General features: G+C 45.2%; 1 protein-coding gene across 1 annotated transcript in view; it reads right to left on the bottom strand.

Moving 5' to 3' along the window:
* Positions 1–15,511, bottom strand: part of OAZ2 (ornithine decarboxylase antizyme 2) — a 148,082-nt gene extending 132,571 nt beyond the window's left edge. The window contains 1 exon segment of the mRNA XM_086959929.1: positions 15,483–15,511. Coding sequence (XP_086816055.1) covers positions 15,483–15,511 — 29 coding nt within the window.
* Between the last annotated feature and the right edge of the window lie 6,844 nt (positions 15,512–22,355).

Raw genomic sequence — 22,355 nt, 5'->3', positions numbered from 1 at the left:
GTATAAGGAATTGACTGAGGCTGCGTGATAGACAGTGATATTGAAATGTTCTTTCATCTGTTGGTGCCTGTAGACATTTGGAGACCGGTGCACACGCAGGACCACGTTGTGGAATTGGGTGGTACCTGGGATCAGATTAACGCATGAGACCAGGAGAGGAAGGCTGGTGAGAAGCCCTAGGCCGAGATACTAGCTTTGCCTGGCCGAATTATTACATATATGCATTCTCTTAACCCACCGAGAATGGTAGATTGGTACAAGTTAACGGCATGTCGTATTAAGAAACATCAAACTGTTAGATTTTTCCCCACTCGGTTTGAGGGGGTGTTTTGGGACTTTAATGGACACGATTTGTCGGTGGAGGAAGGTGTCTGATTGTTCATTAATAGATTTGTTATGAACCCGCTTGCTGAGATCACGACGCGATTACAGGCCTCAGAGAGCACTTGGACTACCTCCTCCCCTTCTGGAATATTGAGTATGGCACCATTTTAGAAGCATAGGGAAAACTAGGAGAAGGGGGAGAAAAAGCATAAAGAATTGAAGACGAAGGTGTTGATGCACAGGCTTCTAGGGGGACTGGCCAGACCGCTCCTGCGTCCTAGCCAGACTATTACGCCGTAGGGCCGAATCAGTGTGCGTATTGTAAAGAGGAGGGACATTGGCGTAGAGAGTGTCCAGTGTTGTTGCAGGAAGTTGTAGCCCCTAGAGGACAAGGATCTCATGGACTGGGTTGTGGAGCTAGTGAACAGGACTGAGCTCAGAATGAAGCAGCCCCACAGGACCGTCCTGATGGAACTCTACTTTGATGACAATAGGGGCGATCAGTCGTATCAGGATGACTAGGATATAGAAGAGGTGACCAGAATGTCTCCCAGCTAAGACAGCCAGGGACAGAGTGAGGGACCAGTTCAGATACCTGTAGATCAGCACAGTCCTTACGTTACTGCAGATTTGCAAGGTTCAGCTAAGGAATTTTTGGTGGATACAGGTGCAATGAATAGCTCTATTTCTCGTTCACTGATCCCTGGGGCAGCTCGTTCTGACCATAATGTTTCTGTAGGATTTTCTGGTATACTGGTTGTGAACCCCATTTCCGAGCCGCTTACATGGACTATAGTCCTTTTACTATGGATTCGCCATTTTTGTTGACATCTACTAGCGGAGAAAATCGGATGGGTTTAGATTTAATAAAAGGAGTTGCACGCAACCATTTATTGTTCCCCAGAAGGTGTTTATATGACAATCTTCGATCTAGTGCCTAGGGACAGGCTGTGGGGTGTGCTGAAAAATCTGGGGTGCCCACTAGAATTACTGGACCTCATTGTAAGACTCCATGAGGACAACTTTGCGAGGGTGAGGTGGGGGGGGTCAGGGACAAGTGACGGAAACATTCCCGGTAACTCGAGGTGTCCGCCAGGGGTGTGTCCTGGCCCCTACCCTCTTCCTCCTTTTTATCGATCAAGTTGTTAAATTTTTCATGGATACCCCCACTGATGCACCAATGCTGGCAGGGATGAGGTTCCCTTTACTCATCTTCGCAGATGACACTCTAATCCTCTCAAAAACACGCGGCGGACTTCAGCGGGCTCTTGACCGCTTCGAGGAGTACTGGGCCATCAATAATTTGGTAGTCAATGTGGGGAAAACAAAATTTATGGTTTTTACAAAAAACCACTTAGTCCGAAGTTCAGTGAAGTTGAACGGAGTAAACCTCGAACAGGTCGATACCATGACCTATTTAGGGGTTACCCTTGATAGCCGTTTAAGATGGAAAGACCAGATTAATATGCAACATCTTAAACTTGCCAGGCTAACTGGTTGCCTCATTAAAGAGCAGAAGGAATCAATTACAAAACGGGTCCTACCGGCCCTTAAGATCTATGACGTTAAAATCTCTACAGCCATCTTATATGGCGCGGATCTATGGGGCCACATGGACTTGTCTATCCTGTTCAAAACTCAATGTAGATTCCTTCGAAATTTAGTGGGTCTCCCACAGTCTACACCCTTGATCCCTCTGTGTTTGGACCGAGGTTCCCCACCTATTAATGAGATGGCAAGATTTAGGTTAGTGGCATTGTGGAGACGGATATACACATCCCCAGATCTATCCCTCTTTGCAAAAGAACTGTCGGAAGTTAGGTCTATCAGGGGTTCAGGGAAAATACCATGGCTTTCTGCAGTTAAATCCATTCTTAAAGACATGGGCTTGGAACATCTATGGACATCCCCACAATCTAACGTTTTCCCACCCAAAGACGAATTTAAATCACTATATTGGGCCACAACCCGCCTAAAAAGAGTCCTGCTATCCAACAAAAACGGCCTTACAGGCAGGTTTTTGACATTCAAGCTTGACCAATCGAGAGAGCCATACTGGGATATTATATCTCGACCGTTAGATAAGAAGTTGTACCACCAGTTTAGAGTGGGCGCTCTGCCCTTAAACACCTTTCTGAACAAACGGTCCACAGGGATATCGCCCAATTGTACATATTGCCCAGGTCATGTTGAATCTGAAGGTCATTTTCTTTTTGCCTGCCCAAGGTACGATGCACCCCGAAAGAAATGGTTAAAACCTTTGTTTCAAAAATTACCATTTAAAACAGCGATGGAAGGCATATGGGTGCTTAGGATTAACACCTCAGAACTCTTTGTGGTAACTTTGGCAAAGTATCTGGGATGGGCTTGGCTTCTAAGGCTAAAAACCAGTATGCATTAGTGCCAAGTTTCATCATCTGCATCCCTTGTTTCTTTTTCTGTAATTCTGAACTGCAATGTTGACCTTTAATGCAATGATTTTTATTCTCATTTTTTATATGAAATACTCAGGTTTTTATTCATTAATTGAAATTTAATCCTGTTTTATCCATTTGTCATGAAATGTTCTTTTTATTTGTATACTTATTTGTATATTGTTTGTTAGTGTTTAAATATTCCTTAAAGTATTGTTTTTCTGTGGATGTTCTAAATTGAATTAGTAATATTCTTTTGTATTTTAATGTGTCTTTTATGATTTGTTAAAAATCAAAATAAAGACTTTAAAACCTGAACCTGAAACCTGACAATGGGTCCGAATGTGGGCAATGGGTTACATGGATGTAGGACTATTGCAGATACCTCCAGTTTCCATTAAAATTAAAGACAATGCCATTTTGTCTCACATTCCTCAGTACAAAATTCTGCAAGCAAGGGAGCGAGCCTGGTTGCAGAAGCAATCACAACACTGTACACGGTAGTGGAGACGTCACAAGTTCCCGATCAGTCGGCCCAAGCTGCAGAGCTTGTTGCCCTTATTCGAGCTTGTGAGGGCTGCGAGTTGAGTGAGTGACTCACGGTCAATATCTATACTGGCAGTCAGTATGCCTTTGGAGTCGCCCATAATTTTGGGGGGCTCTGCGCAGAGAGAGGGTTTCTCACTTCCCATGAGATGAAGATCCAGCATGGACCCCTTATACATAGACATTTGAAGGCTTAGATACTCCAAGAAATTAGCGATAGTGAAGTGCAGCGCCCACTAGACAATCACTAACAATGTGGGGAAGGGGAATGCCTTTGTCTCCTTAGCTGTCTAGTCTGCAATCGGAACAAAGATGAAAAGGACGTTTGTAACAGGTCCTGAGAGGTGGGTGCCCGACGTCACCATGTTTGAGGATATGCCGGAAATGTAAAGAAGATACAGAGTGAGGGAACAATTGAGGAATTAGCAATATGGCAGTAAAGTACAGCACGTTTGGATGAGGAGGGGTGCTGGACTGATAAGTCAGGGAAACAGAGATGGATGCTGCCGGATGCATATGTACTTCCCGTAGTCACCATGGCGCACGAGCCAGCCCACATCAGTGCTAAAAGGTATTTGTAAGTTGTTAGACCCTGTATGACAAAATGATAACATTCCAAAGACTGCCGCCCATCTGGTCCAATATTGTATGGTGTGTATGATGCACAATCCTGGAAAAGGTACCCCTACGCCACCTGGTAATTTTGCACCTCCCACTTTCCCTTTTGAGGTCCTTCAGATAGACTATATAGAAATGGACAGTCAACAATTTGAAATGTGTTAGTGGTGGTTTGTGCATTCAGTAAACAGGTGGAGGCTTACCATACCAAAGAAAATCCAGCCATAGCGACTGCAAAAATACTCCAAAAGAAGAAGTTCTTTCCTGCCTTTGGCTTATCTAGTTGGATTTGGACTGATAAAGGAAGTCACTTTAATGCAAGAGTCATTCAACAGGTTTGTGAGGGACTACATATCAGACAAAAATGTCATGCCGCGAATCACCCCCAGTCAGCAGGGTTTGGTTGAGAAGTACAATGGTACTCAAACTGAAATTGGCAAAGATTCAGGAGAGCACAGGGTTGCAGTGGCCAGATGTTTTTCCATTTCCATTAGCCCTTTTGTCCACAAGAACTACAGCGCATTCTAGAACAGGACTGTCACCCTACAAGGTTGTGTTTGGGTGCCTGGAAAATCTCTGGGGCATCCAGCGTCCTCGTCGGTTTTCAGAAATTGAATATCCTCTGTTGCAGGACTATCTGTAAGAGTTAACTAAAAGTCTGCGTTCTATTCACCAACAGATCCAGGATTCTCTCCCGCCAGTACCTGAGGGGCTAGGACATGACATTTGGCCTGGTGATTATATATTAATCTGGAATTTCCAGAGAAAGATGAACTTGGAGCAGAGGTGGAAGGGGCCAGTCCAGGTGCTCCTTGCCACCCGCACGGCAGTCAAAGTCACCGGCCGAAAGAACTGGATTCATGGTCAACATTGCCGCAGAGTTCCTCTCCCCAGGACGCATGATCAGTGGGTCAAGGATGGATTAGGGGACTCTGAGCGGGAGCAAGTCCCACAATGTGTTCCCTTTTTCGGATGCCCAGCTCACGTGGACGCAAACTGAAGCGGAGAACAATGAGGCACTAAATGCAGCAGTGCCCCCGGAGATTAAGGCAACTCAATAACACCACTCCACTGGCCCCTATGTGTCTGAACCCCTTTTTATTGACCCCTCTGTGCCTGGAGTAGCTAGGTACAATTTGCGCCCCAGACAGAGGAACAGTGCACCAAAGGAGAAATCAGATTAGAGGGGAAAGATTGCACAAGACAAGGTGCACCTTACCTAAGGTACCAACAGTAGTTTAGGGAGATGCGAAATTGGTGCATTGTTTGGACAACAGACAGGATAGACCGAAAATGCTACTCGAGGGGGTGGGAGGGGGGGAATACGGTATCCTGGACGACGAGGGATTTCTTCAAGAGCTAGGATCGAACAGCTCCACCGCTGGTCCTCTCGAGAGTGCCAACATTGATGAATAGGAGTCTACCAGTGAAGCTCTGACGAACTGTGGTCTTTGCCATCTGTTATATTGCATTCCTTTTTCCTACAATGTATCAGTTTGGTCACCCATTATGGAGGAAGAACAGCCATTTGCACATCCATGCCCAGAGCAGGGTTGGTCCACACAAAGTAAAATAGTTTTTGCAGCAATGATTGCAATTTCATTAATATTTGTATTAGGGATACCTTGGTTCATGGAGGAAAAGTATCCTGTACGCTCTGTGATTGGGACAACACCCATTCCCCCTGCACACATATTTGTCACTTTGTCCCCTCACAAAGGAGAACACCGAAAGTCTTATAACGGGAATATGTTTATACAAATGTTGCATCAGGCTCATAATGTGTCTAACAACTAATTGTTGGGTGTGAGGACTACTTCCCTCAGTGACACATAAAAGTGAGAACTTGTTATCCATGCCATTGTCCTATATTAGCAATTGCAAGGGGTGGTTTGCATTGCTCAGTATTGTGTTCCCATCCCCAATTTGATTCTTTAGAGAGAAAACATGCTGATTCTCGCAGCATGGTACAGAATGTACATTTCCCGCATAGGGCTCCCCCCCCCCCCTGTACTTCGGAAGGCCAGGAGCCGTTTGGTAGATTGTTCTTAAGTGCATGCATGCATACATGCATACACGGGGGCAAAGCTTAATTTGTAAAATATTAAGTGCCAGGGCTCTGACCAGGAGACCACGGCAGCTTGCACCACCAATCGCTGCCAAAACAACTACTAACCAAATGAGACATTTCAGATTATTCCAGGTCCCCAAAGCTAAAGGAATGGCAGAGGAGGCAGGTATTGGTGATTTTTTAATGGATATTGTTCTCCTAAACAACTGTCATACTGCTCATCTCTATATTACATGAGCAACGCCACCTTGTGGCAGACTGCCCCAAGTGTGGTGTTGACAATTCGGTGGCGGGCACCGGAAACCAATTAAGTGCCGGTGCTCAGCACCGGAAAGCTCCGGCTCATATTAGGCACTGCAAGGGGGTTAGAAATGGGATATGGTCTCGATTTTCTGGGGTTCAACACATCACAATATTTCCAGTCTTTCCAGGCTCGTAAGGTTACTGTGGATAAGCCAATACCAATCGAGCAATCAATCAGGGAACTGTAAGCACGCTACTCACCAGTGGGGGTCTCAAGGGACTGGGAGGGGAGGGGGGGGGGTGGGGGGGAGAAGGGATAGGAGTGTGGGGGGATGTGAAGGGCAGCAGATCTACTTAGCTGAAAAGCCAGGTCTTGAGAGCCTTCCTGAAAGAGTTCAGGGAGGGGGCTCATCTTACGTCAATATGGGGCTCGTTCCAGGTGTTGGCCGCGATGTAGGAAAAGGCTCTTCCTCCTGCTTTAGTTTTGCAGATGCATTGGTCTCAGCGAGGACGAGGTTGCCAGATCGAAGGTTTCTTTCGGGTACGTGGAGGGTGATTCGATCGTTGAGATATTGGGGTCCGACGGTTAGTCATTTGTAGGCGTGGGTGAGTATCTTTAAGGTGACTCTTCGACGGGGAGTCAGTGGAGCTTCCGTAGGTGTTGGCTGATGCGTTTGTGTCGAGGCATACCGAGGACGAGTCTAGCGTCGGTGTTCTGTATTGTCTGGAGCTTGCGTAGTAGATAATGGTTTACGCCAGCGTAGAGGGTTTTTCCGTAATCTAGCCTGCTGTGATGAGTGGGTGGGTGACTGTCTTCCTTGACTCGGGTGGGATCCATTTGAAAGTCTTACGGAGGGTGTTGAAACAGCTGGAGGCACCGGCGTTGACCTGCCAGTTCATGGAGAGGGAGGAGTAGCATACAATGCAGTTTCTGGCGTGACACGTGGGGGGTGGGGGGGTGGAGGTGTCGGGGGAGCGGGGAGGGCTGCCGAGGGCAGTGGACCACCAGGTGTTCCATGCTGATGGGTTGGTTCCGAGGACGAGGACTTCGGTCTTCTCTGAGTTGAGCTTTAGGCAGCTGTTTCTCATCCAGGCTGCATTGTCCTGCATTTCTTCCTTTAAGTGGGGTTTGGTGGTGGTGGGGTACTTGCTGAAGGAGAGGATGAGCTGGGTGTCGTCAGTGTAAGATACTATGCTGAGGCTGTGCTGTTGTAAGATGGCGACGGGGGTGGGGGAGGGGTGGGCATGTAGCTGTTAAATAGGGTTGGGCGGAGTGATGATCCCTGGGGGACTCTGCAGTGGATTTTTGTGGGTTCAGAGAGGGGTGGCAGTCTGATCCTTTGTCTTCTGCAGGTGAGGAATGATCGGATCCAGTCGAGGGCGGGTCCTTGTATGCCGGCGTCGTGTAGTCTGGCGGAGAGTGTGCGGAGGGAGATTGTGTCGAAGGCTGGTGAAAGGTAGAGTAGAATCAGGGCTGCAGTGTGGCCTTGGTCAAGGAGGGTGCAGAGGTCATCTGTGGCGGCGAGTAGGGGAAACATCCTTTACAACGGAACCATTACAACGCGGTACCGTTACAATGCAGGATTTACAACGAAAGTCGTTACGACTTTCGCTGGAGGGCGCTCTAGGATAGGGGATAGTTTAATTTACTATCCAACACCTTCCCATCTATCCAAGGGGACTGGAGTTGGAATAGTAAATTAAACTATTCACTATCCAGCACCCCCCAACGCAAGTCGTAACGACTTGCGTTGTTAAACCTGCGTCGTAATGGTACGTGTTGTACCATCATACATCCGGTGAGTAGAGCGGTCTCAGTGCTTCGGTTGCTGCGACATTCGGAAGGGTCGAGGATGGTGTCGTCTTCGATGAACCTTCAACAAGAAAAAGGTATGCTGTTCCTAATGAGTCCTACAGGTAAATATGTGTAAAGAGAGCACAGGAGTGCTCATGAAGGTCGGAGAAAATATTTCCTCCTTTCAGAAAAAGACCCTCACACACCCAGCCAGCTATGTAGGTGTCTTGCTTCATCACTGGGTCTGCTCCTTAACGGGTCGGTGCTGCAATACCAGATCGGCTCCCGTGATGGGCCCTTCTTGGCGGAGATTTATTTTCTTAGCCTTTGTGTGCAGTGCGTGTAAGGGCCCTCGTGAGTGTAGATGTGGAGATGTAAAATGTGTGAAACATAAAACGGGGTGATAGTGATCCAACCAAAACTATTATAATGACTGTGGTCACTATCCTGATTAAAAACCAAAAGAGGCGTGCACGCCTGCTCTAAGGTTGCAGGGTTGTGCACTAAAACTCAGGCCAACATGTTTCTTGCCTAGTGTCAGATTGACAGCAATTCTTCAGGACCTATTAATCATTCTACACTTTTTGGTTGATGGTCTGTTAAACAATTATAGTGACCACCCATACAGCACCCTAAAAAGTGGTACATGTCGAACAACAATGCCCAGCAGGGGTCAGTTCAATGTATCAATGTGTCGCTGCAGGTGTAGACACTGCAAGGCTCAGTGTCGTAATTCGATCCGTCCGATCACGATCTACCTAACCCTAACTCTGCCGGAACCCCCGCCCCCAAAAAAGTGGTTTCTTCGATGAAACTTGTCAGTTCTGCATTGACAGTCTTTTCCGTGACTTTTCCCGCGAAAGGGAGGAGCGAGATGGGCTGGTAGTTCTGGAGGTCCATGGGATCTGCTGAGGGCTTCTGAGCATTTCCAGTTGTCGGGGAAGGTGCAGGTCTCAAAAAGTGGTGTGGATGGTGCATCGTAATTCTGGTGCGATTGCGGAGGCCGCTCTGCGGTGGGCCCCTAAGTGGATGCCTTTCATGGTTGAGGCGGTCTCTGGTGGTGATCGGTGTCCAGGAGGAGATGGTGGGCTGGCTGGCATTGCAAGAGGACGGGATGGCTGGGGAGTCAGGTGTATGGTCATTGAAATTGTCGTAAAGGTTTTTGATCATCAGGTGGAAGTAGGATCTGAGCTTGTGGCAGAGGTCCTGGGAGGGGGTGATGTTCGCTGCGGGGCTTGGTGAATTCCTGGATGACGCTGAAGAGTTCCTTGGAGGTGCTGGAATTATTGAGGATTTTGTTGTGGATGAAGATACTTTTGCTGGTTCTGATGAGTTGGTGGTATTACGTCATGGCGTCCTTGTAGGTGGTGTAGTTTTCCGGTGTCTAGCCGTTTCTCCAGTTCTTTTCCAGGCGTCTGGAGGTGCATCTGATTTCTTGGAGGTTTGTGGTGAACCAGGTGGCTTTCCTGGGGCGTTGTCTGTCAGAGTTGCGTAGCGGGTGAGTTTGTCTGCGCAGTTGGAGATCCATGTGTGGAATTCCCTGGCCGAGAGGTAGGCATTGGTTGCGGCGGTGGGGGTGTTGTGGTGGAAGGTGCAGTTGAGCTGCTCCTCTGCGACTCTGCTCCAGTTCCTTTGCTGGGGGAATGGAGCAGGTTTGGGGAGCTTGTGATGGTCGGTCCACAGGGGCTGCGTGGTGTGACTTAAGTGGACGCTGTTTCCACCTGCAAAGATGGGGTTGAGGGTGTGTCCTGACTTGTGAGTCGGTGTGGTGACTAGTTGTTCCAGTCCAATGTTGGTGAGGTGGTCCCGGAGGGTGGTGGAGTTTGTGTCACTGGGAATGTAGAGGTGGAAGTTCAGGTTTCCGATGATTATGTAGTCCACTGCAGCTATGGTGTGGGGTGCGATGAGGTCAGGGATGGTGTCAGTGAAGAGGTCCTATGGGTCTGTAGGCGAGGGTGCCACGGAGTGTGGAGTTGGGGCTTGTCTGGACCTGAAAATGCAGGTGTTCGCCAGCGGGGAAGGTGTTGCTCAAGGTGGATAGGCGCAGGGCGTTTGTGCGCCATGGCGAGGCCTCCTCCCGGGTGGTTGGAGAGGTCCTTCCTCTGGATCTTGTATCCATCCGGGATGGCGATGTCGACGTCAGGGACGGAGAGGCGTTTGTCCAGGTTTCTGTAAAGAAGGCGACGTCGGGTGAGAAGGTGTTCAGGAGGTTCCAGATCTCCACGGCATGTCTGTGCATGGAACGCATGTTGAGGAGGATGCATCTTAGGGCGTCAGCGGTTGAGGCGGTGGTGAAGGTCTGGCAGCAGGAAAAATGGCCGTGGTACGTGTTTGACGTGGACTGTTGGCAGGGGTTGTTTCTTCCGGGGTCAAGTGCGAGGAGGGCAGCTGATAATGGTATCAGTGGTCAACATGACAGCTAGTTTCTGTGTCCAGGGGACTGGGAAAATAAAGGTCGGGAGAGCAGATGCAACATCACATATAGGTTGAGAACGACCGATAGTCCACCCTTAATACCACCCCCTAATGTTTACTTTGTTTGTGGAACGCAAGACTATGTCTGGCTCCCGAAGGGATGGTTGGGCACTCGCCCAGAGTTAGAAGGGTCATTAACATAGAAGATCTAGATCAGACAGATATCACTTTGCAACAATTTGAAGATACCATGAAGGGAATAGTAACTTGCTGGGGCCCCATGTCTAACAGTCTTAATATTTGTCGGCTCAAAAGAGTTGTAGAAGGGGTTATTAACACAACAGCAGGGATTCTGACCAATATTACTTCTGAGCTCCAAGTTACAAGGCTCATCACTTTACAAAATCGGATGGTGTTAGACATCATCCTTGCTTATCGGGGATGGGACTGTCACGTTAGTTCCAGTAGATGCTGTGTGTACATCCCAGACCACGGCCCCTATGTATATTCTGCCGTACAGATGTTGAATAGGCTTTTATCCGATATACACCAAGAAAATGGTACCTGGACGCTTTCTGGATGGTTCTGGGGTATATTCACGTCCTGGGTTGGAAGATTCTTACCTTCCTAGTGGTCATTGGTGGTATTATCTTCACCTGTTGTCTTTGCATACACTGCCACCCTGCTTGTTGTGCCTATTGTGTGAACACCCTGAAGCCTAAAAGAAAAGTAGCGGTGCCTGTTACTAATGCCACTATCATAATGACGCAGGATGCCAACAGTCTTATGTTAAAAGTTGAAGGTATTTTTGAATATTGATAATGCATATATTAGCCTGTAGTGGCACTATATATCTTATGTGTGTGGTTATTTGTTTTTAGGCAGTAACAACATGCTTTAGCTCATGCTAAAAGGAGGGTCTGTTGGAATAAAAATGCTTTTAGTAGAGTTCTCTATGCATTGTATGACTTAACATTCGCTGCACCATTTTGTATTCAGTCAGCATTTTGAGCCATGACCAAAATTAACTTCTGTCCCACTCTGCCTCAGCAGAAAGCAGCTGCAATATTTTTTTTTGTATTTCTCAAAGGTTGAGCTTCATGTACTAATAAATAGACAGTTTTTTGTCAACACAAACCTTTCTTACTAGATAGGCCTACTCCCACCCTTAGGGCGGCGGGTGCAGGCAAAGTTACGTGATGCTGAGACAGCATGTACCGGTCCTGGGATTGCCACTCAACATTCTGTATCTCCTTTGTTCACCCGCTACCAACTGGAAATTTCCAGTCTGAGCGTGTCTTTAGTGGTTCTGAAGATGTACATTATGCGTTACCATGTTGGCAAAGGTTAGACCCTCAGTAGCAATCTAAGGAGGCTGGTCAGACCAGACTCCACTTAAGTGTACTTCTACTAAATACCTTTAGTTTGTATTCTCTGACCGACTCATTTGTGAGGAAAGCTGGGTCGTGAGTGACCCACGTGGTCCTAATCGTGTCACTTCCTTCATTATACACATTAATCCTAGGGTATTGTGGGCCGGAGGAGAGCCTGCGAAATTCTTTGACACTACCCTGTCAAATCTCATCATTATTTTATTTCAAGTACTGTAATAGAGGGTAATTTATCATGTGAACAAGTCTAGTAGGATTCCCATATAGTTACTTATATGCCTGAACGCAATACAGGTAATAATTTCAAAGGCAGACAAGAAACCTACAAGTTTAGTGTATGCAATTATCGGATTCCTCTCCACATATTTTCTAATATCAACTGTTGAATCAGGAGGTTACTCATTCTACTCCTTAAAAGTTTGAATGTGATTTGGTTTGCTCTGAAGGTACCATTGTATTTCCCTCAGCCCAGGACCACAGAAAACCTAGCTGGTGTTTCATGAAGAGCTTCCCAGGCACATCCAACAATTTTGATCCGTCTATAATTACATGGGTCATCAGTTGTAGCCTTTTTGTGAAGAGCAACTGAAATACTGCCATGTGCTAAGCCATTTGCATTATGGGGTACAGCCATGTGCTAAGCCATTTGCATTATGGGGTACTGAAGATCCTTACCCATTTTTCCAGTGACTTTTCAATTATTGCTTCTGGCACCTTCAAGGTGTGCCACCTGTTAACGTTTTGCAGAAAATATTAAGCCAATTATTGCATCCGCAGTGAATATATATCTGCAAATGAGACTGTAGATCGTTTTCTGGATGATTCTCTGGTGGCAAACGATTTCCCAGAAACCTTCCGTCTAATTTTGATGTTATATATTAGGGAGGACTAGAGTTTATCTTCGTTGCTCTCATGGGATTGTAACCAATTTTTTGTAATGTTTTCCATATGCTTCAAATAGGATCACCCTATTCAAACATATGCAATAGGTACACTCCTTTTTGCAATGCCATCAGAATGTTACCCTTTCCCTAAGTTTTAAACCGATTTTTTGTAACCTAGCAGTTTTGGAGGCAGCAATGGGTTCTACACAACATTCAAACCATTTTAACATGCTGGCTGGTAAGCCTGTATTAAAGTATTTTAGCCCTTCAAGGAACTCTATAAGCAATACTATTTTGTCACAATTGTCAGCTGTTCTGTTCACCAGTGACTAGGTTCCCATTGAGTGTCTGTGTATCTCCTATATCAATCCCGCATTTCAATTAGTAGGGCCAACGCAGACCTCCTGCTATTACTTTCATACATATAACTCTGTAAAAAAAAAAAAACAGTCACCCATTATGTGGACTCTAAAGGTTGCATCATTGTGTGGGAAGTCCCCAAAACATCCCCTTTAACAATTTTATTCATTATAGGACGTCTTGATTTGAAGAGGCCATGAAAAATAACCCCCCCCTTTCACAAGCTTTTATATATTTTGAATGACTGCAGTTTGCCAAATGCGGCATTCTTCTTACTGCTCCATGTCTCAACGCATTTCCGGATTATTCTGGAAAGGGAGTTACGATTCATTTCCACTTGGTTGAAGTACATTCATTGTAATGCATGCATGCAAAACACTGATTTAATCCTATGGGGTAAATTCACTCGAGTCCAGGTGAACTATTGATATATAAATCACTCAATCTTATTTTGGTATTAATCCTGTTCATCTATATTAACGTAGGTCAAAATTACCCTACGAGTGCGTACATGTTTTTATTAGGCAACACTGGTGATCGCTATCACATGTGTAACTCTAGCTATTGAACTAATATTCTCCTCCGCTCATTGGCCCTTGTAGGTATCTTTACCTTTGATTTATTTCCTCAATATACCAATCTAAACCAAACACTTCAAAATCTATATTGATTAGTCATTACAGATGTTCTGCGAACATTTTTTCCAAATGAGAACTCAATATCACATTGAAGGTCGAAGTTGCATCAACATACAAAATAATCTAGACTCCCCAGTTGTGGTACTCCAATTAGGTACCGGATCGGAGTGTCCACTGTTATTCGATTCCTTATATTTATTTTCCTATTTAGTGATGCATTTTATGTTCAACCAACAATTTTTTTTTTTAATTAAGCTTTTCCCCTCCATCTAGACTGCTTGTTGTGAAGATAGGACGGGGTTTAATTATAGGATTAGTATTTTTACTATTGATTCTTTTAACACTGAACTGATTTTAATACTTTGTGGACAATACATGTTTTGGGTCTGAAGAATGATTTCCCGCTAACCTGTATGCAAGGGTTAATTTTTTTTTTTTTACACCCACATGGAATAATCTCACCTGTAGTCAGTGGCAAAGTTGTAGGTAAGTCTCATATCATTCATTTACATTTCGCAATTTAAAATTCCATTTATTAGGTTGAAGCTATTGTAATTTGGATCCCAGACTTAACCAAAAAGCCGCCCGTTTACAAGAGGGAAGAAACCCTGTACTAACAGGACAACGGCTAACCTCCACACACCATGCATTGCACTTGCAGTCCCCCAGCCTCTTGAATTAATGCTCAGAGGGCGCACAACTTTGAGTGCTGAAACAAATGTTGTGTTCTATCTTTCAGTAGATATGGGACGAATGTTACTAACGCAGCTTTCAAGCAACAGAGGTAGGCCAAAGGGAGCAGAGGGCGCTGCAGTGGTGACCCTGGCTAACCCACGGTTCTGTCCGTACAGGAGGCAGGGCCAAAACAACTGGCACAGCTTACCAGGGCACGGTGCGGAAGGCCAGAGTGCCAGATGTTCATGCTCTAGCCGCGTCAGCCTGACCCAGGGAGGCCAGAGACATTACAAGGTCAGGCTCTCAGAGGAGATCGTTGACGGTGGCTCTGTAAAAATGCATCATAATCTAGGACTCCTCAGTAGCATAGTCCCAGGTGTTGGGTCTAGACATTGCACATCAGTCAACTGCGATTTTGGATGTTGAAGAAAATGTATATTTTCCACAGCCTCGGTGGGCTGAAAATCTGGATTTTATTAAAGACACAGGCTAATTTTATGCAATAAATCCTTCATTGCTACCACTCAGCAGCATTTATATAGCTTCTAGAATAGAGAATATAGAACTTTTGAACAACATTCCAAATACACAATAAAAAATAAAAAATAAAACAGCAACCAGTTCTCTCCCTTCCTTTATGGTCTCTGAAATGAAATCGAACGTATGCACATTTCCGAAAACGTAATGTCTTTGTGCAATTAAAATTGATGAAAAGGACCTTTTGCTTCGTTAACCTCGTTGAAAAAAAGCTGAAAGAAATCCAAGATGCTCCATTCCGTTTAGGCTTGGCCTGTTTGGCAAGAAACAGATAACACCAGGGTTGTGAACACATTGAGAGGAATAATATTAGCCTCTGTACCTTTAATAAAATCCAGATTTTCAGCCCAGCGAGGCTTCATTTTATGTCAAGACTCGGAGGTCAAATTTAAAGCATATTAACCAAGCATCTTGCCGCACTATCAATGGGTTTGAAATAAAAACGTCTAAACAGAGAATCAGAAGACCAATTAGAACAACGAAGAATGTCTTGCAGGATCACACAGGACACATGCTTTAAAAGCAGCCGCACCTTTAACTGAGTGCGCACCAAACAAACTTTCCTGGATACCTGCTGTTTTCATCAATTCTTTCACCCATCTCGCCAAAGTTGGAGGACACTGCCTTATAGGGGTGTCTAAAAGAAATTATTAATTGCTCCACACCAGGAGGTCTTAACGACACCGTTCCACGTTCATACTCCTTTACACAATGCAACACACAAAGTTTTTCCTTTTTATCCAAATAAGGGTAAAGTATAGGAAAAGAATTAGTTTTAGTTCTTTGTTTAATATGAAAACAGATACCCTCAGGAGTAAAACACCTACTATTAATCTCTAAAGCACGAACATCCGAAAGTCTGCGGAAAGAAAGAAGGCACAGCAGCAGAGTTAATTTGTAGGACAAATATTTTAAATTCAACCCTACATTATCATACCAAGATTCTAGAAAAACAAGTACGTGAGAAACATCCCAGAGAGATGGAGATCTAGTACCAGGGGGTTTAGCCAACCTGATGCTTAATAACTTTCTCTCCATAATATCTTGTTCAACTGTAATGCCATTCACCAAAACGTGACCCGCAGAAATAGTTGATCTATATAAATTTACTTATCTGCGAGCTAAACCCTTCGAAAACAAGTCTGTTAGGAAATTCAACACCTTAACTATATCTGCTGATAAGGGATCCAGGTACCTTTCCACACACCAACCATTCTATGCTGATTTGTAGGCCTTCATATTTCCAGGTGCCCACGATTCTTCAACAAATTTTGAAGCCTCCAATGAAAGTCCAGGCTTTCTGTAGACTTTCCTGAAAGTCTCCAATCTACAAGTTGGAGTTGACCTGTTTCTACTAGACCATGAATTTCTCCTTGAGGACCCCGTAAGATACCTTGAAACATTGGAAATACTGGGAAATCCACACTCCTCTTTCTAACAACATAGGGCACCATGCTTGTGAACTCTAATAGGGGGTGATCACTACCACCATCTCCATTCCATTTGCGAATCAGCTTTGTAACTCTGCTGATCATTGCAAAGTGAGGGAAAGCATAGGGTTGGATACCCTTCCAATCATGCATAAAAGCATCTATCCTGGCCTGCCTCCGGGTGCCAAATGAAGAACTTCTCCAGTTGCGTGTTGACTGTTCGCAGAGAGGTCTACCTGAAAGGGGCCCCAAAGATAGGTTACATTTTGAGAATACAACGTCCTGTCCAAGGTCCAGTCGCTGGAATCATAAAAATTCCAAGAGTACCAATCTGCTACAGAATGGGACTTGCCTGGAATGGGTTCTTCCTGTACATAAATGTTCCTCTCCATGTAGTACTACCAAAATACTTTCGCAAAGTCTGCTAGACACTTTGAGCGAGGTCCCCCCAATCTGTTTAAATACCTTATGGCAGAAACATTGTCCATCCTCAAAACTACAGAGCATCTTGCAGTCTTATGCCCAAAACATTTTATTGCAAAAGAGCCTACTAACAGCCTGAATTGTGGATAATAAAGTATTAACAAGGTGCGCTAACATTCTTAAAGATACACAGTTCAACCTGAGAGTATTCTTGATTTCCTTTCAAATCATTTTTAACTTCTTCTTTGGCAACTTCAATACACCTTCCTTGGTGTCTACTACAAAACCTAAGAATTGTGCTTGCTGACTTGGTCAAATATTTTTACTTTTTTCCTGTTTACCACAAAATCCAGGGATTCCAGTAAATCTACAGCCAGTTTTGTATGCAATAGAGTTTTCCTATCTTGTTCCATTTTTAGGAGGTCGTCCAAATAAATTATCAGGTGTACACCTCGCTCTTGCTCTCTCAAACCCGCTGCCACGAGTCTAAGAACCTGCGTAAAGCACCATGATGCCGAAAGGTAAGAAAACAAACTTACACATCTAATATTAACAAACAAACCTCAGAAACCTTTGATGATCCATGCAAATTGAAATCGTAAGGTAGGCATCCTTTAAATCCAATCGGGTACTCCAATCGCCATTCAGTAACACATCCTTCAGTAAATGTATCCCCTCCATTTTGAAATGGTGGTAAACCACCCAATCATGCTGCTCTCCCAGATTTATAACTGGATGCGTACCTTTGCCTTTCCTTTCTACCAGAAAGATGTTGCTCACAAACCCATTGACTTGGTCTCTCTCTCTCTCTCTCTCTCTCTCTTACTATCGCTCCTTTGTTTATTAATTCTTGCACCTCGCTATACATCAGATCTATCTGTTCATTTTTGAAAACTAGATGTATTGGTAACACATTTTGAACAGGATAAGCAATAAACTCTATCCGAAACCCCTGCACCGTTTCCAATACCCAAGGGTCTCTTGTAATCTGAAACCAATCATGATAAAATTGGGCAAGTCTGTCACTCAATTTTAAGGGGATAACGGAAATGTCTAGACTTACCAGACATTCCATCCGATCCGCCTGTCTCTGCGATCATTTCTTCCCCTTGATCTTTGTCTCTGGGGGTAAAATCTGCCACCACGGAATGACTGTTGGCCCTGGAAACCTCTGTAGCCATGCGAAAGGGAACCTCTAGTGATGCCTTGGCCGGGGTACCTGTCCCATGTTCTCCCTGCCGACCTAAAAACACGATCATGGAAAACCTTATTTTTTATTTCTCTTTGAGACTTATGAAGGGAGCTAAAACCCCCCACATATTTCAAAGGTCTTTTATAAAACAGTCTCCAAAAAGGAGATCATTGGCCGCAGGCCCTTCTTTATACGTCAGATCTACAAGTTTCGGGTCTATTTGGAATCTAATACCCTTACGTCTTCAATAGAGAGTGCAGTATTAGCGTTACCTAACAAGCATAAGGCTCTCTGGACACGGACGCAATTCTTCCACATCGCTTTTGTCGACATAGGCTTCCCTCAATCAGGTCACAAAATCTTAGACAAAGGGCCAACTATATCCAACAACCTGCCTGACAGGAGACTTCAACAATACCCTTTCTAGGATCGCGACCCCCTTTGTCAATAAAGGCAATAATCTTTGAATCAAGTTCTGGAGTCACCAACAATTTATTCTCAAGAGTTAGCCTTGGGCACTCAGACCTCAGTCTTTCACGCACCTCCCTTCTGATCCAGCGCAGAATATAATCAGCCACGTGATCTGAAGGAGACAATTCCGGTGACTGGTTGCTTTATTAAAGGGTAGAACATCTTTTCACCCACCGGGTTTAACAGAGAACCACTCCTTATTCAAATTGCCTTCTTTGTACGTCTTATTACTGTATGACGTATCGTCCTTAGAATAAAAATCGGAACTACTAAGTTCTACCTCTGCACTTCCGGAGGAAGTATCACAAATAATCTTGTGTCTTCGACCCTTTTTTGGCACCTCTGCATGCAGGCCTTTTATTTGCCCTCCTTGGTTGCCCATGGCACCTTCCTCTACGCTGTCAATACAGCGTACGTGTTTTACCAAAGTAGATTTCTTTTTCTTGTACAGAGGGATACTAGTAACCACATGCTTCCTCTTCGGAGAGGTTTTCTTTGCTGACCCATGTGCAGCCTCTGTTTCAAGCTCCGACCAGAAAAGTTCCTTTTCCAACCAAGAAGATTTAGAAGCCAATAGCTCTCATTCCTTTTCCATTCTAAGAGACAACTCTGGTTATTTTCTCAATAGCCTTATTGAGCTCATCTTCCATGGATCCTTCACCTTGTTCCATTATACACTATTCCCAAAAGGTATACAACCTAAAGCAATGCCAAAAATATAGATATACACCAAAATCTCCAAAGTGTTCAGATTATTGATTAACCACTGACAGTGCCAACTTCTACTAAAGGTAACCTAAAAGGTTGTATAATTTTGTTAATAAAATATATATCTCAGAGATTAAACAACCATTAAATGAATATCCCTCAAAGTAACCTAAAAAGGACATAAAATATTTCCTTAGTATGAAAAACCTAACAAAACGGTCGACTCACAGTTTAAAATCACGAAACACGCTCTACCGCAATCAGAGGTAACCAATAACACTCAGACTGAAAAATCCTGCAAGAACGTTCCAATCAGTGACTACCGAAACAGAGCATTGCCAAAAAGATAGCGAGTACGCGGTCCAGGTGCTCGTGCGCACATTCACTATCAATAGATGTCAAACACAAGAGTGGAGCCCAGGAGTGAACGTTCTCGTCACGGAGCTTAGCAGTCTCCGTCACAACGCAACAGGAGAGGATGAAGCCGTTCCACAAGACCTCTCCGTGTTAAGAGAAGTTATTAAACCAAAGTGACAGTCCGGAGCGCCTGAAACCATTAAGCCCAAACACCCAAATCTACATAATGCTACAGTAAACGGATAAAGCAAAGAATGATTCCCCCATAGCCTTAATTACTTTACAAATGTCACAATTTCTACTTACAAGAAAGTCCTTCAAAACATGGCAAACATATATTTTTTTCATGTTAATACCTTTTATTTATTCTTTTTTACTTTTCTTACAAAATTATTTTTATACTTTCTCTAAATTAATTGTATTCATCTCATAAATAGTACATATATTTACTTAATTCATATTGAATATGCATTGTTAAGTAAATATATGTACTATTTATGAGATATACCACACTCCTCTGCATTACAACCCTCTGCAGAATCAAGAAAAACAAGCATTTACAATGCAACGGTTTCGCCTTTGGAGAAGTTCGAGCTATTGGCATTGTAAATGACAAAATTTGTATTTCTGTGTTGGTTTTGAAAACAGATAAATAAATGGCATTGTCATTTACATTGCCAATAGTTTAACCTCTTGCAAATGTGAGAACTATTGTACCCTACGAACGAGCTCAGCAGACAGCAATTACTACCACACACACACACCCAGACCCAGCCCCACACACCCAGAGCCAGCCACACCCAAAGCCCCCCCCACACACACACTGGAGCAGTCACACACACACACACACACTGGAGCAGTCACACACACACACACACACACACACACACACTGGAGCAGTCACACACACTGGAGCAGTCACACACACTGGAGCAGTCACACACCCACACACACACACACTGGAGCAGTCACACACACACACACACACACACACACACACTGGAGCAGTCACACACACACACACACACACACACACTGGAGCAGTCACATATACACACACACACACAAGCACACACACACACTCTGGAGCAGTCACATACACACACACACACACACTCTGGAGCAGTCACACACACACACCCAGGAGCAGTCACACACACACACACCCAGGAGCAGTCACACACACACACCCAGGAGCAGTCACACACACACACACAGGCAAAACATAAAAAACTCCCGCCCACGCTCATTACTTGATAAACAGTGCCCTCAACTCAACCATACCCGACATGGGTGACCAAAGCCTATAACCACCAGCTATTCACAAGGTTTAGGTTACATTTTTAATACAATGAATCAGCTTCCCCAAGGGCTAATCTGCTCATGGTTCACTAAGCCGCAGTGAGAGCAAAAAAGACAGCCCAGTGTCCACAATTCACCTGGCCAAGAAAGATTTGTAATAATTCTTAAAATATTTAAAATGTAACCAACTGAGGCCGGATAAGCTAGACCTCCTGATGCTAAAGGGTGTTTGTGCTTGCCTATGTAAAGGCAGCTTTCTAAGCAGTGCAATTAAGCTCCTGGAAACCCCTCGAAGTGATGAGCGCGCTATAAAAATGCTGAATGATTGAAGCTCTGGGAGGCGTGGAATTAATCTTGCCACAAGCCCGAGACAGATCTGATAAATGAAGACATCGCTACCTGCTTATAGCCTTCTCCTCAGTTATAACCCACAGACCTCTGCGAGTTGGGGCCTTTAAATAGGCGTCACTTCCTTGTTCTGAAGACAGAGCAGAGTACATGGTAGAGACCCACCCCGCCCCGGACTCAGCTCTCAGGACAGATTTCTGTGCTGAGGGCACCCCCCCCCCCCCCCCTGTGGCTCGCACACGCCCCCGCCCCCGCTATTTAAAACAAGGCCCTCGGGCTGGCAGCAGGGGGCCCTCGGAGGGGCTGGCAGCAGGTGCTCCTGGCTTCACAAGAACAGCAGACCTCCAGAGATCCAGGCGCTGAGGGGTGGGACGACCACCGCAAACTCAAGGAGAAACTCTACAAGAGACTGGAGCTAAATGAAACCACACTGATCACAAAATAAACAGACAGACACCTCTGCAAACCGTTACCAACAGCTCTCCGAAGCGATGTGCCAGTCGACACCCACCTGTGACAAAGTGTCAAACAGAAAACACACAGCGGGGCCTACAAGCTCCGTGCGATCACGGAGTGACGAGGCTGGAGCCCGGTGCCCTCCACTCTGACAGCCAGATAAGGGCAAGAGTCCAGTAAAAGCCCCCATCCCCCCCCCCCATCATGGGTGAAAGCTGAGGCCCCCCAGCAGCACCAGTCCGAATAACCACCCACCCCGGGAGCCAAGAACCACCTTTTTCGTCGAGCGCAGTGTGTTTCCTGCCACCGGATGGGGTTGAATGATGTGGTCTCCTAGATCTGTTTCAAGCGTGTGAACGATGCACGATGTGTAGCTTTAGGCATTTTCTAAACGGTGCTTTCGTGTTTTGCACGGCGCTGTAGATTTCGGTATTTTCTGCACGGTGCTGTGGTTTTAGGGTATGTGCACGCTGTTGTAGTTTAAGTTTTGTGCACGGTGCTGTAGTTTTAGCTTTTTTTGCACGGTGCTGACATATTAGTTTTTTTCACGGCGCAGAAGTTTTAGGCAGTTCTACACACGGCGCTGTAGTTTCTTAAAGGGGATGGAAAGTATTATATTTTCCGTGATGCATTTACTCCCCACCCACCCACGCCGCCCCCGCAGGGCGCTCTGCAGCTCAAAGGGAGGGAGAGGGTTGGGGGCGCACGAGGCCCCCGACGGATCCTCTCCCCCTCCCCTGATCCCACCCCAAGTGCC

This window comes from Lissotriton vulgaris, chromosome 2_2 (assembly GCF_964263255.1).
Source record: "Lissotriton vulgaris chromosome 2_2, aLisVul1.2, whole genome shotgun sequence".
Lineage (NCBI taxonomy): Eukaryota > Metazoa > Chordata > Amphibia > Caudata > Salamandridae > Lissotriton > Lissotriton vulgaris.
This window is presented reverse-complemented; position numbering and strand designations above follow the sequence as displayed.